Source organism: Giraffa tippelskirchi, chromosome 3 (genome assembly GCF_054371585.1).
Source record: "Giraffa tippelskirchi isolate mGirTip1 chromosome 3, T2T-mGirTip1v1.2.pri, whole genome shotgun sequence".
NCBI classification, from domain to species: domain Eukaryota; kingdom Metazoa; phylum Chordata; class Mammalia; order Artiodactyla; family Giraffidae; genus Giraffa; species Giraffa tippelskirchi.
The window spans coordinates 76,918,052-76,931,317 of record NC_137277.1 but is presented as its reverse complement, the minus strand read 5'-3'; the positions used below and the strand labels follow the sequence as shown (position 1 = coordinate 76,931,317).

The following is a 13,266-nucleotide window of genomic DNA, read 5'->3' as shown; positions in this document are numbered from 1 at the left end:
AAATGCTTCTCTAGGTAATGAGTAGTTGAAAGTGAAAGTGGAGTCGCTCAGTCGTGTCCGATTCTTTGTGGCCCCATGGACTGTAGCCTACCAGGATCCTCAGTCCATGGGGTTTTCCAGGCAAGAATACTGGAGTGGGTTGCCATTTCCCCATGAGTAGTTAAGTGAAATGATTATGTGTGGATTAGCAATTTACATTAACTGAGCAGTCAGAGTATGGGAGCAGAGAACAACTGTGCTGTGTATATGGAATTACTTTAAATAAAGTAGAAAGGGATAGATTTAAGGTGAATTCAGGACATACTTGGTGTTTACCTTTGGAATGAAATGGATAGGTCATTAGATCTCTGTGACCCTAAGTATTAAATTAATAGATAGCTATTTATTATAAATGAATGACAAGAAGATTAGACAGTATACATGTGAAAGCGTTTCAGGAAATGCAAAGCACGTTTTCAGTCTGACAAATGGTGGGCAAGTTCGTAGCCTTTATGTACCATATTATGGCTTAAATTATATTCCTTGAGTAAATTAACATGATTATTTTGATAAAATTTGAAGGATTGATATAGAAGCAATCATCTTTTTAGAGCCATCGAACTCACTCTTTTGTGCAGAGTAAGCTTTCAGAAAACTAATGATTGTTAAACGTATTTTGCAAATAGTTTTCTCATATAGAAATTAGACTTGCTATTTTGCTTAATCTAACCAGCATATTGCTCCATCAATGGCTGTCCAAATTATTATCTCCTGAGTTGGACCTCTTCTCCCCCAAATCAGAACTTTCCAAATGCTTTATTTCTATAACATGCTTTCATTGAATTTTCTGTTATATGCACACCATCACCTCTGACCTACATTCCCATCTGATTTGCAGTTGTGTCTCTCCCGTTCAACACACAGAAGAAACATTATTACATTGAACTCATCTTGCTTCTTTTCTGATAACCCAAACATTATTTGTAACTTGGTTCTATTCTGAGAATTTTGCCAGGTTAAATTTAAATTCTACATCTTCCTGATTACAAATTCTATTAAAAACATAAACAGCAATGACGAAAAAAAGACTGAGAAGTTACATCTGTATCTGTTATGAGTTGAAAGAATTTGATAATGAAAAGGGCCTCATGATCTTAAGCTACTACATTTTCCTTCAGGTTTTATTTGGAAAAGATCAATGACAATGGAAGATTGAGCCCTAGTGGTCCACATGAAGAGCCCCCAGTAGAAATTAGGGGTCCAGGTTTGTGTCCTAGCCCAGCCCATGATTGCTATGTGAATTTAAACATGTCCCTTTGCCAACTGAAATTGTCCTTTCATCTTTAAAGTGAAGAGATTAGACTTGAATTCATATTTACAACTATTTGTGAGTCAGAGACCCCTCTGAGATTCTGCTGAAAACTATTGACCTTCCCTGAAGAGGCACAGATATAAGTATAAATAGAATTCCAAGAGGGTCAGAGGCTCTCAAAATACACCCACAAATTCCCTAGAGGACTTTAGAATGAGTTCAAGTGACTAAAATATGCAGTTGAAAAAAATGAATTCATTTACATTTGCTACTCCCAATGTGAATTAGTTTTAAAATGTGGATTTAGGCCATTTATGTCATTTAAAGTTAGAATTACTTTCTAGTAACTTGCAGTACTCACAGCAGAACTGATTCTTCAGTAGAAAAGAAGATCTGCTTTGTATATGAATAGCATCTCAGGGTCCTTGAGTTTTTTAGTCTGTCCTGCTACTCAGTGCAGGATTCCTTCTTTAACTCTCCTCTGAAATGGAAATTTCGCTTTGACTTGAACACACACAGTGATGGGGAGCTCATTCACGTGCTTACTGCTGGGCAAACATGAAGAACTTAGAAATTTTCTTCTTTATATTAAATCATACAGATGTCCCCAACTTAATGATGGTTCAACTTACGATGGTTCAACAGCAATATACATTCAGAAGAAACTATTTCAAATTTTGAATTTTAATCTTTTTCTGGGCTAATGATATGTAGTAGGCTGTCGTCTACTGATGCTGGGCAGGGCGGTGAGCACAGCTCCAGTCACCCATTCCATGATGAATGAAAACAACCAATACACTTACAACCATCCTGTACTCACGCTGCCATTCTGTTTTACACTTCCAGTATGGCATTCAATAAATTGCATGAGATGTGCCACACTTTATTATAAAGTAGGCTTTGTGTCAGGTGATTTTGCCCAACTGTAGGCTAATATATGTGTTCTGAGCACATTTAAAGTAGTCTAGGCTAAGCTATGATGTTCAGTAGGGTAGATGTATTAAATGCATTTTCCACTTATGATATTTTCAGCGGTTTGCCCTTTTGTAAATCAAGGACTATCTGTAATTTGCCTTTACCACATGAATGTCAGCTCTCAGTAGCTACTTAGATACATTTTATTTCTTTTTCCAGGCTTAGAGGAAATCAATGGAAACCTCTTTTGTCCTCTTCATTTTCTTTATGCTCAACAGTCCAGTTTCACATCCAGTTCTTCTGGAAGAGACTTCATAAAACTGTTCTCAATCTCAGTTATTCCCTTCAGTGGAACTCTTGAAATGCCAAGTCCAGAAATGCCAAGTCCAGAACTGGGTAGCGTAATCCAGAAAAGGTCTGACCAGCACACAGTTCGAGAGAAGTTTCCTCTCTTGAACTGCTGCCTCTGCTGTTAGAAGGGCTCAGTTCCTACACACAGGTGACTCTGCTGGGTCCCCATGAAACTGCAATCATCTGAACCTCTAACCATAATCAATCTAGGTTGTCCAAATTCTCTTTTAGTACCAAAATAATCTCCCTACAGAAAAAGCTCCCTTTGACCTCTGCCTTAATCACTTAGGCCATCTTCCCAGCTCTGCAGAATACTAGCTTTGTCATTCATCATGTCATCTTTTGTTCCACATTTCATGTCATCTACAAAGGCAGTAAACCTGCCTTTTTTTTCGCTCTGAATTAATTGATAAACGTATTAGTCTGTGGTTTGCCAAATGTAAGCCTCCTTTTATGGATGAATTCTTCGTAATTCTTCACTCAGTCACTTTACAATTTCACCCAAATCACATCTAACCTCCTGATCTACAGAATGGAGAAGAGCATGGGTATAATGTTCTGGGGGCAATGTTTCTTTTATTTTTCTACTTTTACTCCCTCTGCTTTCTTTTCCTCAAACTATTTTCTGCATCCCTTCATGTATTCATATTGTATCCTTGTCTTGTCTATGGTTTCTTCTCTTGTGTGTTCATTCTTGCTATGGAGAAAAGCACTTCTGTGCATTTGGAAATCCCTCTGCTTTCCGCCCACGTGAACCCTGGCTGTGTCTCTCTTGCTTCAGGAGGCCCTTTGCCACATGTTGGGAATCAGCACCTGTGCAGGTGAGGTGTTTTCCTGTGTGCTCATTAGCATATGGCAGAAGAGGAAGCTTTGAGAATTTCATCAACACCTCCAAACCAAATTGCTTTCTTTCACCTCCAGAATTACTCAAATATTGAATGTGAATGTGGGTTCAAAGAAAATTTAAATATAAAGCATATGTGTATCTGGAGATAGGAGGAGGAGCACGGGGAGAAACATTTTAAACAGACTTCACACTTTAATCTCAGCATTTATTGCATCTAAAACCAACCAAACATTGCTGGCAAGGAAAAAGAGTCAAAACACAAATTAACTAACATCTATTACTCAATGGAAAGATGATATTAGTGATAAATGCTTTGGGAACCAAAGAATCTGTTGTGCTGTAGAACAGCTCTGTGTTGTCACCAACTCCTGCCCCATCAACATCTTTCACCTGGAAAAGGTTAATGCCACACTCGACTAAGACTGAGAAGGCATGTTTCAAGGTTTGCTGGAGTCATTTTACTTTAAAGAAGGCTTTCTCATATAACTTTGTGGCCATTATTATTACAAAATAATGAGTAAATAGACCTATAGTCAAAATATGAGGAATAGTTGATTAATGGTTCAATAAATTGAAAATTCTAGTTACCATTTTTTTAAACGTTTGACCCGCTCTTCCAGACAAATCAATGTTGGCATTGAATTAACCTTAATTTAAAGAAAATTGTCTGAACACATCTTCATTACTCTGTAATTACCTCAAGGATAAAAGGGATGAACTCTGGAGGCAGTAAAACCTTTGGGAACCCAGAGAGATGCAGACAATTTTAGCTCAGGAAAGAGTGGAAGGCAGCTGAATGATTACTGTGCTTTAATATTTCAGAGGAAATGACAAGATGGTTTGAACCAGATTAGTAGATAATCCTACAATAAATCCTGGAGATTGATGGATTAATTTAGGTTAGCATCCAAAAAGTTAAATGTGAAAGTGAGTTGGGTGTCTCCTGACAATGGAACTTTATGCTTCATTCACTCATTCATTCATTCAGTCAGTCTATACTGAGGAACTTTAATGTGTCAGAACTTCTCTTGGAACCACACTATCATTGTTGTTGCTTTTCAGTCACCCAGTCGTGTCTAACTCTTTGCAACCCCATGGACTGCAGCATGCCAGGCCTCCCTGTCCCTTACCATCTCCCAGAGTTAGATCAAGTTCATGATCATTTCATCAGTGGTGCCATCCAGCCATCTCATCCTCTGACACCCTCTTTTCCTTTGCCCTCGATCTTTCCCAGCATCAGGGACTTTTCCAATGAGTCAGCTGTTTGCATCAGATGACCAAAATACTGGAGCTTCAGCTTCAGCATCAGTTCTTCCAGTGAGTATTCAGGGTTGATCTCCCTTAAGATTGACTGGTTTGGTCTCCTTGCTGTCCAAGGGTCTTTCAGGAGTCTTCTCCAGCACCACAGTTTGAAGGCATCAGTTCTTTGACGTTCTGCCTTCTATACGGTCCAGCTCTCACAACTGTATGTGACCACTGGGAAGACCAGAGCCTTGACAATATGGACCTTTGTCAGCAGAGTAATGTCTCTGCTTTTCAACACACTAAGTTTGTAATCGCTTTCCTGCCAAGAAGCAATCATATTCTGATTTCATGGCTGTAGCCACCCTCCACAGTGATTTTGGAGCCCAAGAAGAGGAAATCTGTCATTGCTTCCACCTTTCCCCCTTCTATTTGCCATGCAGTAATAGGGCCAGATGCCATAATCTTAATTTTTGTTAATATTTAGTCTCAAACCAGCTCTTTCTCTCTCTTCCTTCACCCTCATCAAGAGGCTCTTTAGTTCCTCTTCTCTTTCTAACATTAGAGTGGTATCATCAGCATAACTGAGGTTGTTGATGTCACTGAGGTTACTATCCTTGTAACCTTGAACAAATCATTTATCTTCTTGGAATCTAAATTTCACTATCCAGGTATTTTTCTAGTGCAGTTGTTGCAAGGTTTAGTAACTCAGGTATGTAAGACTCTAGCAGAGTGACTGGTTGAATGCTCAGTAAACTCCCTTTCCTTCTCCTTAGGATTTAGACCTCTTTTTCTCCTATGTGATCTATACCAAGATGAAATAAGTTCTATTTGTTAACAACGAAGTACTCTCTATGGTGACTGTGAGTGATCTGTGCTTGCAGATGAAATTAAAGTATTTAAATATTATTACAACCAATCAAATATATTTTCAAGATAAGCCCCCAAGCCCAGGGATGTCATTCCTTGTCAAATGGTTCTCTGACGCTTGCTGACTGCGGTATATGCAAATCCACTCTCTCTGTTTTTTTAGTTTCTTCATTTCATAGTAAACAAGAGCAGTGACTTCCTTTCATTTATTAATTCTAACTACAATGTTTCCCAGTAATATTTAGAAAAATCTCATAAACCAATTTTCTGAAAAATATAGTATCTATAAACTTTTCAATGTGAAGCACTATAAGGCAGAGTGTCAGCTAGTATGATGTTTTAATAGAATAGACCCAAGTGAAATGAAAGATAATTTTGTAGAGTATGGTTGTAGTAATTGCCTTCTGATTTATACCCCAAATTCGAATTAATTTCGAAAAAAAATCTGAACAGACATTAGTGTGGAACTTCCAAAGACATATATTTAAGTGTCACATCATTAATTCCATCAATCATTTAACAATCAGTATTAATGAACACCTCCTTTTTGCCAGGCTGTGTGCCTGGGGCTCCAAAGTAATCCTGACATCAGCAAGTTTGTTCTAGTGAGAAAGACATGTAAACAAATACAGTTCTATAGAGTAATTGATACAAAAGAAAGTGATCCAAGAGCAGAGGGAAATATTTGAAAGACCAAGGAGGTCCACTTGGAGAACTTGGGGAGCCTTCACAGAGGAGGCCAGCTGAGATCAGGATGAGTGAGAGGTTATCAGGTGGGTGAGTAGGAAGAAGCTGTTTGGCAGGGAGAATAGAAGGAGAAGAAGATGGAGGTTTGAGGGAGCCTAGAGTGACCTGTGGGCAGCCTGGTGGCTCAGATGGTAAAGAATTTGCCTGCAATGCAGGAGACCCAGGTTCAACCCCTGGGTTGGTAAGCTCCCCTGGAGAAGAGAATGGCTAGTATGGCTAGAACACTCCAGTATTCTTGCCTGGTGAATTCCATGGACAGAGGAGCCCAGCAGTCCATGGGGTTGCAAAGAATTGGACACAGCTGAGCAACTAACACACATAGAATGATCTGTAATGTTTAAGAGCAGGTTAGCATTGTTAGGGCATAAATTACTGTTAGAGAAAGATGCAAGAAAGGCTGGTGGAAATGAGGCCAGATAGGTAGGGAGAAGCCAGATCATATAAGCTTACACAGCAGGCAAAGATGTGACAATGGTTTTCCTCTGTGTAGATTGTGGGGGAAATGACTGAAGAATTTTTAATACAGAAGTTTCAGAATCATATCCATATGTTTTTATTCCTAAAGAAGACTAACAACATTCTGATTCTTTTTTTGTTTGAAACTTACAGAAATGGTGCACACAGACCTCTTTGTTCCTGAGGTTCTAATGGTTCTCATTGTAACAGAGTTCATGGATGCCAAAAGAAATATTTGAACTAAGTGATATGGCAAAATTACAATAAGAGCCTGTGAGCAGATTTTTAGGTAACAGGTTTTTAATAGGCAGTGATACAATTCTTAATGAAGAAGGTTTAATTACTATAAAAGATGCCTGTCTCTAATGGAAACTGGGCTGGTGTGTTTTTATCCCTCGGTGAATTAGTTAAAAGGTTTATATAGGATTGATTGTTGAGATTCTTGGAGAAGACACATATAGACCAATGAAAACGTTCCAGTCATTTTCTTTATCTCTTGGAGCAAAGCGGTCAATCTGCCAGAAATAAGTTGAGCATAATTTTTATAATTTCAGGGCTTAAGCATCTGAAAGGCCAGAATGAGTCGGCATTCCCTGAAGAGGAAGAAGGCGTGAACGAGAGAGTGCAGCAGTGGGACCATTAATTACGGGTCTGCAACAAGAAGGCTTCTTGGGAATAACTGAACTATTAACCTTTCTGAATATCCCATGGAATGCCACTGCTTGACTTCCACCTCTGCTCTCCACACTCATACAATAGTTATACACCTCCTGGGAAGTGCCCCTTGATGGAACTTTAGAACTACGTACAGATTGTTTCATATTATGATACTTACAATTAAAGAATAAGTATTTATTTTACAGTGATTTTTCTTTTTAACAACATAGAAAATCTGCAAACATGTGAGTGTTCTAACTTTAATACTGCCCAGCTTAATCCCTGATGTCCTACTGATACAATTTGCCTTCTAAGGTCAAATGTAAATAGCATCACTTTAAAGGAAAAAAATAAATATTAAATATCTTTAGACATGAGTACGTGTCTGGATTTAACTTACAGAGGAATTTAATTAAACTTTTAAGTTAAGCTCTGCATTTATCATGTTTCTGTATACTTAATGGTACATGGTATTTATTTCAAAATGATTAAGAAATGCCAGACTTTTTGATTCAAAATATCAAAAGGTATTCATCTTTAGATATTAAACATCTTTTTCTCTCCAATAACACATTAATGGTTAAAGGACCACAGAAGTCTCTCCACTTTCTCAGCTGTGAGAGATGCATTTTTTATCATTTCCGCTAGTTATTCAGAAAGAAAAATTATAACTATAAAATAAAAACATGCCAAATCTCCCCTATTGCTTATTTTTGACTATTACTAGAAATATGAGGTGTTTCCTATTGCATTATACTGAATAATTAGATTTTATAAATCTATTATCATAAGGAATTTAATTAATTCATGCTTTTATTAATTCAACAACTATTTTTTATGAGTTTATCTCTAAGAAGGTACCTTGCTGGGTGTTATGAAAATAGAGGAAAGATTATTTCTCCACTACAGAACTGGCAGAGAAACATCAGTGCAAAGCAAGATTTTCCAAGACAGTATGTATTTACTGAATATGACTTTTGATAACTCAAAATCCTGGCATCCTGAACAATATTAATTATTTATTGCATTATAATGTAAAGTATCTGTACCACATAATTTAATGGACTGTAGCCCTCCAGGCTCCTCTGTCCATGGAATTCTCCAGGCAAGAACACTGGAATGGGTTGCCATGCCCTCCTTCTGGGGATCTTCCCAACCCAGGGATCGAATCCCCATCTCTTAAGTCTCAGTGGCATTGACAGGTAAGTTCTTTACCGCTAGAGCCACCTGGGAAGCCTAATGGAGGTGAAGGAATGCCCAATTTGGTTCCCACATTAATTAATATTAGTGAAGTTCAAATGTTTCATTGATTAAAAAAATTAAGTTGAAAGGATTTCTCAAAAGTCAGTAAAGAGGTAAATTAAAATAGGAAGAAAAAATCAAGTGTGAAATATATTGTGGGATCCCAGTATCAAGGTGCAAAGGAGTAAAACTACTGTTTTTAATTTTGACTGTGAGTTTTATAATATACAGATTAAAAGAAATGGGTGAATCTATAAGCCAGTGCAATAGAGATAACAATCATTTTCCTTAGGATATTTTCCCCAAGAAAATAAATGCAAAACTCATTGACAACTAGTATCTCAAGTATGTATGAATACTTATTCCAAGTTTCCTTCTTTTTTCCTTTCTTCTTTCCTGCCTCTCATCCTTCCTTCCTTTCTCTTCTCCCTCCTTCCTCCTGGCTTGTTTTGTTTTTGTGAAGCCAGTTTCATCCCAAATTTTTGGAGTTTCTAGACCACCTGCTGTGACTGTTCATTTGCTTTTCTAAGTATCTCCCTAATTAAAAGCTGATTAAGGCACATATTTAGGTGATTTTGAATTATTTGTGTTTGGAAAACATCCCGATACCCCTTGAGACTGTTTGAGGTACCCTGAGGTGCTAAAAAATAAAACTGCCCGTCCCTTCTTATGAACTGACATTTTTATAAATGTTTTTTCAAAAAGATTCAGACAAACAAAAGAAACCAAAGCTTTTGCTGATTTTGTAACATTGTGGGGAAATAAACAACGTGGCTTCCGGATTCTCCTGTTTTTTCCATTTTTAAAAATAAAAAGACATCAGAATTAAAAGAATAAGTTTCCTTCAGAATCATTGGTTTCTTCTATTTTATTCTCTACCCCAAAAACATGGAGATCACAATGAAAAGCCTAAGTTTTTCTTTGGAAAAGTGTTGACTTTCTCAGAAATTTCAAGGAAACCAGCTGAGATAATGGCTTTTCAGGTTCCTTTTCACGCAGTTACAGTTTACAGCAAAATTTTTTCACAGTGACAACTTGGCTTCAGTTTGGCTGAAAGATTTTCTGACCAAAACAAAACACAGAAAAACAAAACAAAAACTTTATGATGTAATATAATGGTTAGTAGGTGGGCTTTGAGTCAACTGACTTGGGTTCAAATTCAACCTCTACCAAGTTTTAGACTCCGTATCTCCATTTGTAAAATGAGTACAATCATACGAACTTACCCTGATTGGGTAATTGTGAAAATTAAAAAGTTTAGCCCAGCATAATGAGTTTTTAATAACTGGCGTCTATTAGTACTGCTAGAATGAGAAAGGACCTGAGACTGTCTATCCAAATCTTCTCTAGTACATCCTCTACAACAGCACAGACAAGTGATTACTTCCCTTACTCTTGAATAGCTCCAGCTGAATCCCAAACCCAGCCAAGGAACTTTATTCTTTTGTCTGTTAATCTCTCTCTTTTTCCTGTACTTTACCTCCTTTCCTATATCACATCTGTTCAGATACCGAAGAGCACTCTGGTGTCATCTCCTAAGTGGTCTCCTTTCTGAGATAATACTCCATCAGCTCCTCCCAGTCCTTTCTTATCATGCTGGCCACTTGTTCTTTGATACTCTTCCATTGCATACTCTGAATCTGGGAAAGATTAAGTCAGATGGATTAGCTGAGTATTTTTTAAATCCCTCTAAACATGAGGAACTGAAGCAGAGAGTATAGAGGGGTAGAGCAGAATTCTAGGCAAGATTTATTTCTATTAAACAGTAATTTTGTAACCCCCTTTTCTTCCCAGAGTTGTGCAGGGTAAGCGTCTTTATAAAAAACAAAATTCTCAGACAATTTTCTGTTCTTACAAAAGTTTCACCATTCTTTTAAATTTTAATTCAAAACAATCCATTTTAAATTGTATTTCAATTATACCAGTGCTGTCTATATTGCGGAAATGGATGATTTTAGCTTAGCCATGGACAAGTTATTTTTATATTTATAAATACTATTATATATTAGAAAGGATACTTAATCACCAATCCTTAAGCTATTGTTGCTTAGGATGAGACAAGCTTAAAGTGTGAGTATATTTTAAATCAATATTTTTAAAAGGTGTTAAATAATCGTAGTAGAAGAGGTACCTCAAAATCATGAAAGTGATATACAATTGAGTGAAGTTTTAGAAACACTGTTATGGGGTATTGCCATAGCAAATAACTTAAGTGTGAGTATTACAGAGTTTGCTTAGTAGCAATATGGATTTATGAATTCATAAATAAACTACTTACATTGCATTGCTTTAAAAATTCTATTTATTTATCCATATCTAAAAGCAAGCAATGTAAAGTGCAAACTGATAATGGAAAAGCATGTCTAACTACACTGATGTTTTTATGGTTACATGGAATTTTAAGTATTTGATTTTTCTGAAGGAGAATGGGAAAGAAATATCCTTAGTTTTCTAAGTCCTTGATTCTAAAAAGCAGTCTTCAATGCTGGTAGGTATGCATGCCTACATGGGTGCTAAGTCACTTCAGTCATGTCCGACTCTTTGCAACCCCACAGACTGTAGCCTGCCAGGCTCCTCCGTTCATGCGATTTCCCAGACAAGAATACTGGAGTGAGTTACCATGCCCTCTTCCAGGGGATCTTCCTGACCCAGGGATCAGGATCTTCCTGACCCAGGGATCGAACCCACGTCTCTAATCTCTCCTGCATTAAAAATGTGTACGTTACTGAACTGTGAAATCTGTTGAAGAAATTAAATTATTAGTCTTCATAACATCTGAAGAACTAAATTTCAGAGTAAGAAGAGCTTTTGGAAAATGATGGAGAGCATCTTTGGTTTTGCAAATTGTAAATAATTATGGTGATAAACTTTGCAAATATCCCATAGAATTCACATAGCACTGGAGGTAAAAACTTCTACTTGACAAAGTTGTGTGAGTTAAACGAAATAATCTACATGAATGCACAGATGCCTGATTGCATTTTGTAAAGAGTCTACCATTCAACCATAGAACTGTCCTAGATGTTTAGTGTGAGGCCCCCTTGTTCTGTGGATATAGACATTGGTGCAGGCCACTTCTCTTACTGCATTTCATACTTAATTTATGCAGATAATGGAGATTTGGTCTATAGAGAGAAGATGAACATGAGAGTAGATTAGAGAGACAAGGAGGTGAAGGAAGGAACTCAAAGAAGCCTGGTAACTTGAGAAAACAATTGGAGAAAGTAGACTAAAATGGTATTCGATTTATTTTCACTTTTCTTCTCAATCTACAAATATAACTTACCAAATTTTTCCCCTTCCTCTAACTTTTTGTAAAATTGAGGCTAATTTGAGGAAATGAGCACAGTGACCCCCAGGAGAATATGGCATTATCATGTTAGAATCCTAAAAAGAATTCTAGAGTATGTTCAGCAAATGATTCTTCATTATTTTTAGAACAAGCATTTGACAGCAAATAATAGAAAATCAGCAAACAATGGATAGAGGTTTATTTATATCATGCAAGAAAATGTTCAGAACTGGAATTGTGGCTCCAGACACCAATGGGCACCTAGATACTTTTCATTGTCCTTAAGATCTCAAAGCATTGATGCTTTTGGTCTGTGGTGTTGGAGAAGACACTTGAGAGTCCTTGGACTGCAAGGAGATTCAACCAGTCAATCCTAAAGGAAATCAGTCCTGAATATTCACTGGAAGGACTGATCCTGAAGCTGAAACTCCAATACTTTGCCCACCTAATGCTAAGAACTGACTTATTTGAAAAGACCTTGATGCTGGGATAGAATGAAGGCAGAAGGAGAAGGGGACAACAGAGGATGAGATGGTTGGATGGCATCACTGACTCGTTGGAATGAGTTTGAGCAAGCTCCAGGAGTTGGTGATGGACAGAGAAGCCTGGTGTGCTGCAGTCCATGGAGTTGCAAAGAGTTGGACATGACTGAGCAACTGAACTGAACTGAACATCTCAAAATTGTAACTTTGTGGCCCTAAGAGAGAGGCTGCTCCAAGTATTTGGTCTGTCTCAAGCAGAAAGAACAGTGGGAAGAGAAAGGAAAAGATTCTAGGTACCTTGCCACTTTCCAATTAAATTACAATTCTCTTTATAGGGTATGAAGTGAGTATGAGTATCCATTGAGTGGCCAGCAGTATCTGTTTACCAAATGAACACAATTCATGGACTTTCTTCTTCCTTGGAGCATGTAAAAGAAGCATAAGCTACTTATACATGTCAAAGAGTTGAAAACATTAATACTCAGCAGAAATTTTTGCTGCTTAAAATGCATAAATTGGGTTCATGTTTATGACAGACCTGTACCTAGAACAGGTCTCATATCCTTAGTTATCCTATACCATTTTTCATGGGATAATTTGGCATAGTTTATAAAAGTATACATTGGAAACAAGAAACCAATATTCTAGTTTATTATTCAATGAATGCCTATGATGTACTGGACATTAAGCATTGAGGACACAAGAATAGTTCAGGTCCTTAAATTCTTGGGTGTATATTCTAGTATTTGAAGACTGTCAATATGTATGTAAATTAATTAGTGAATTAGGTCATTTCAGACAGTGATAAATTCTGGAAGGAAATAGAAGGAGGTGATGTAGCAGAGAGTGGCATTTTTTCTTTGTCATAACTGTG

General features: G+C 37.2%; 2 protein-coding genes across 3 annotated transcripts in view; one reads left to right on the top strand and one right to left on the bottom strand.

Annotated features, from left to right (window-relative positions):
• PPP1R1C (protein phosphatase 1 regulatory inhibitor subunit 1C) overlaps window positions 1-7,362 on the top strand; it is a 118,673-nt gene extending 111,311 nt beyond the window's left edge. For both annotated transcript variants that reach the window (XM_081581008.1, XM_081581007.1), the window contains exon 5: window positions 7,274-7,362. In XM_081581008.1, the coding sequence (XP_081437134.1) occupies window positions 7,274-7,362 (89 nt within the window). The remainder of the gene's footprint in view (window positions 1-7,273) is intronic.
• Window positions 7,363-9,471: 2,109 nt separating this feature from the next.
• Window positions 9,472-13,266, bottom strand: part of PDE1A (phosphodiesterase 1A) — a 479,731-nt gene continuing 475,936 nt past the window's right edge. Inside the window, exons 15-16 of the transcript XR_014079800.1 lie at window positions 10,099-10,258; window positions 9,472-9,680 (exon numbers count right to left, since the gene is read on the bottom strand). The gene's annotated coding sequence lies outside the window, so the exon portion shown is untranslated. The remainder of the gene's footprint in view (window positions 9,681-10,098; window positions 10,259-13,266) is intronic.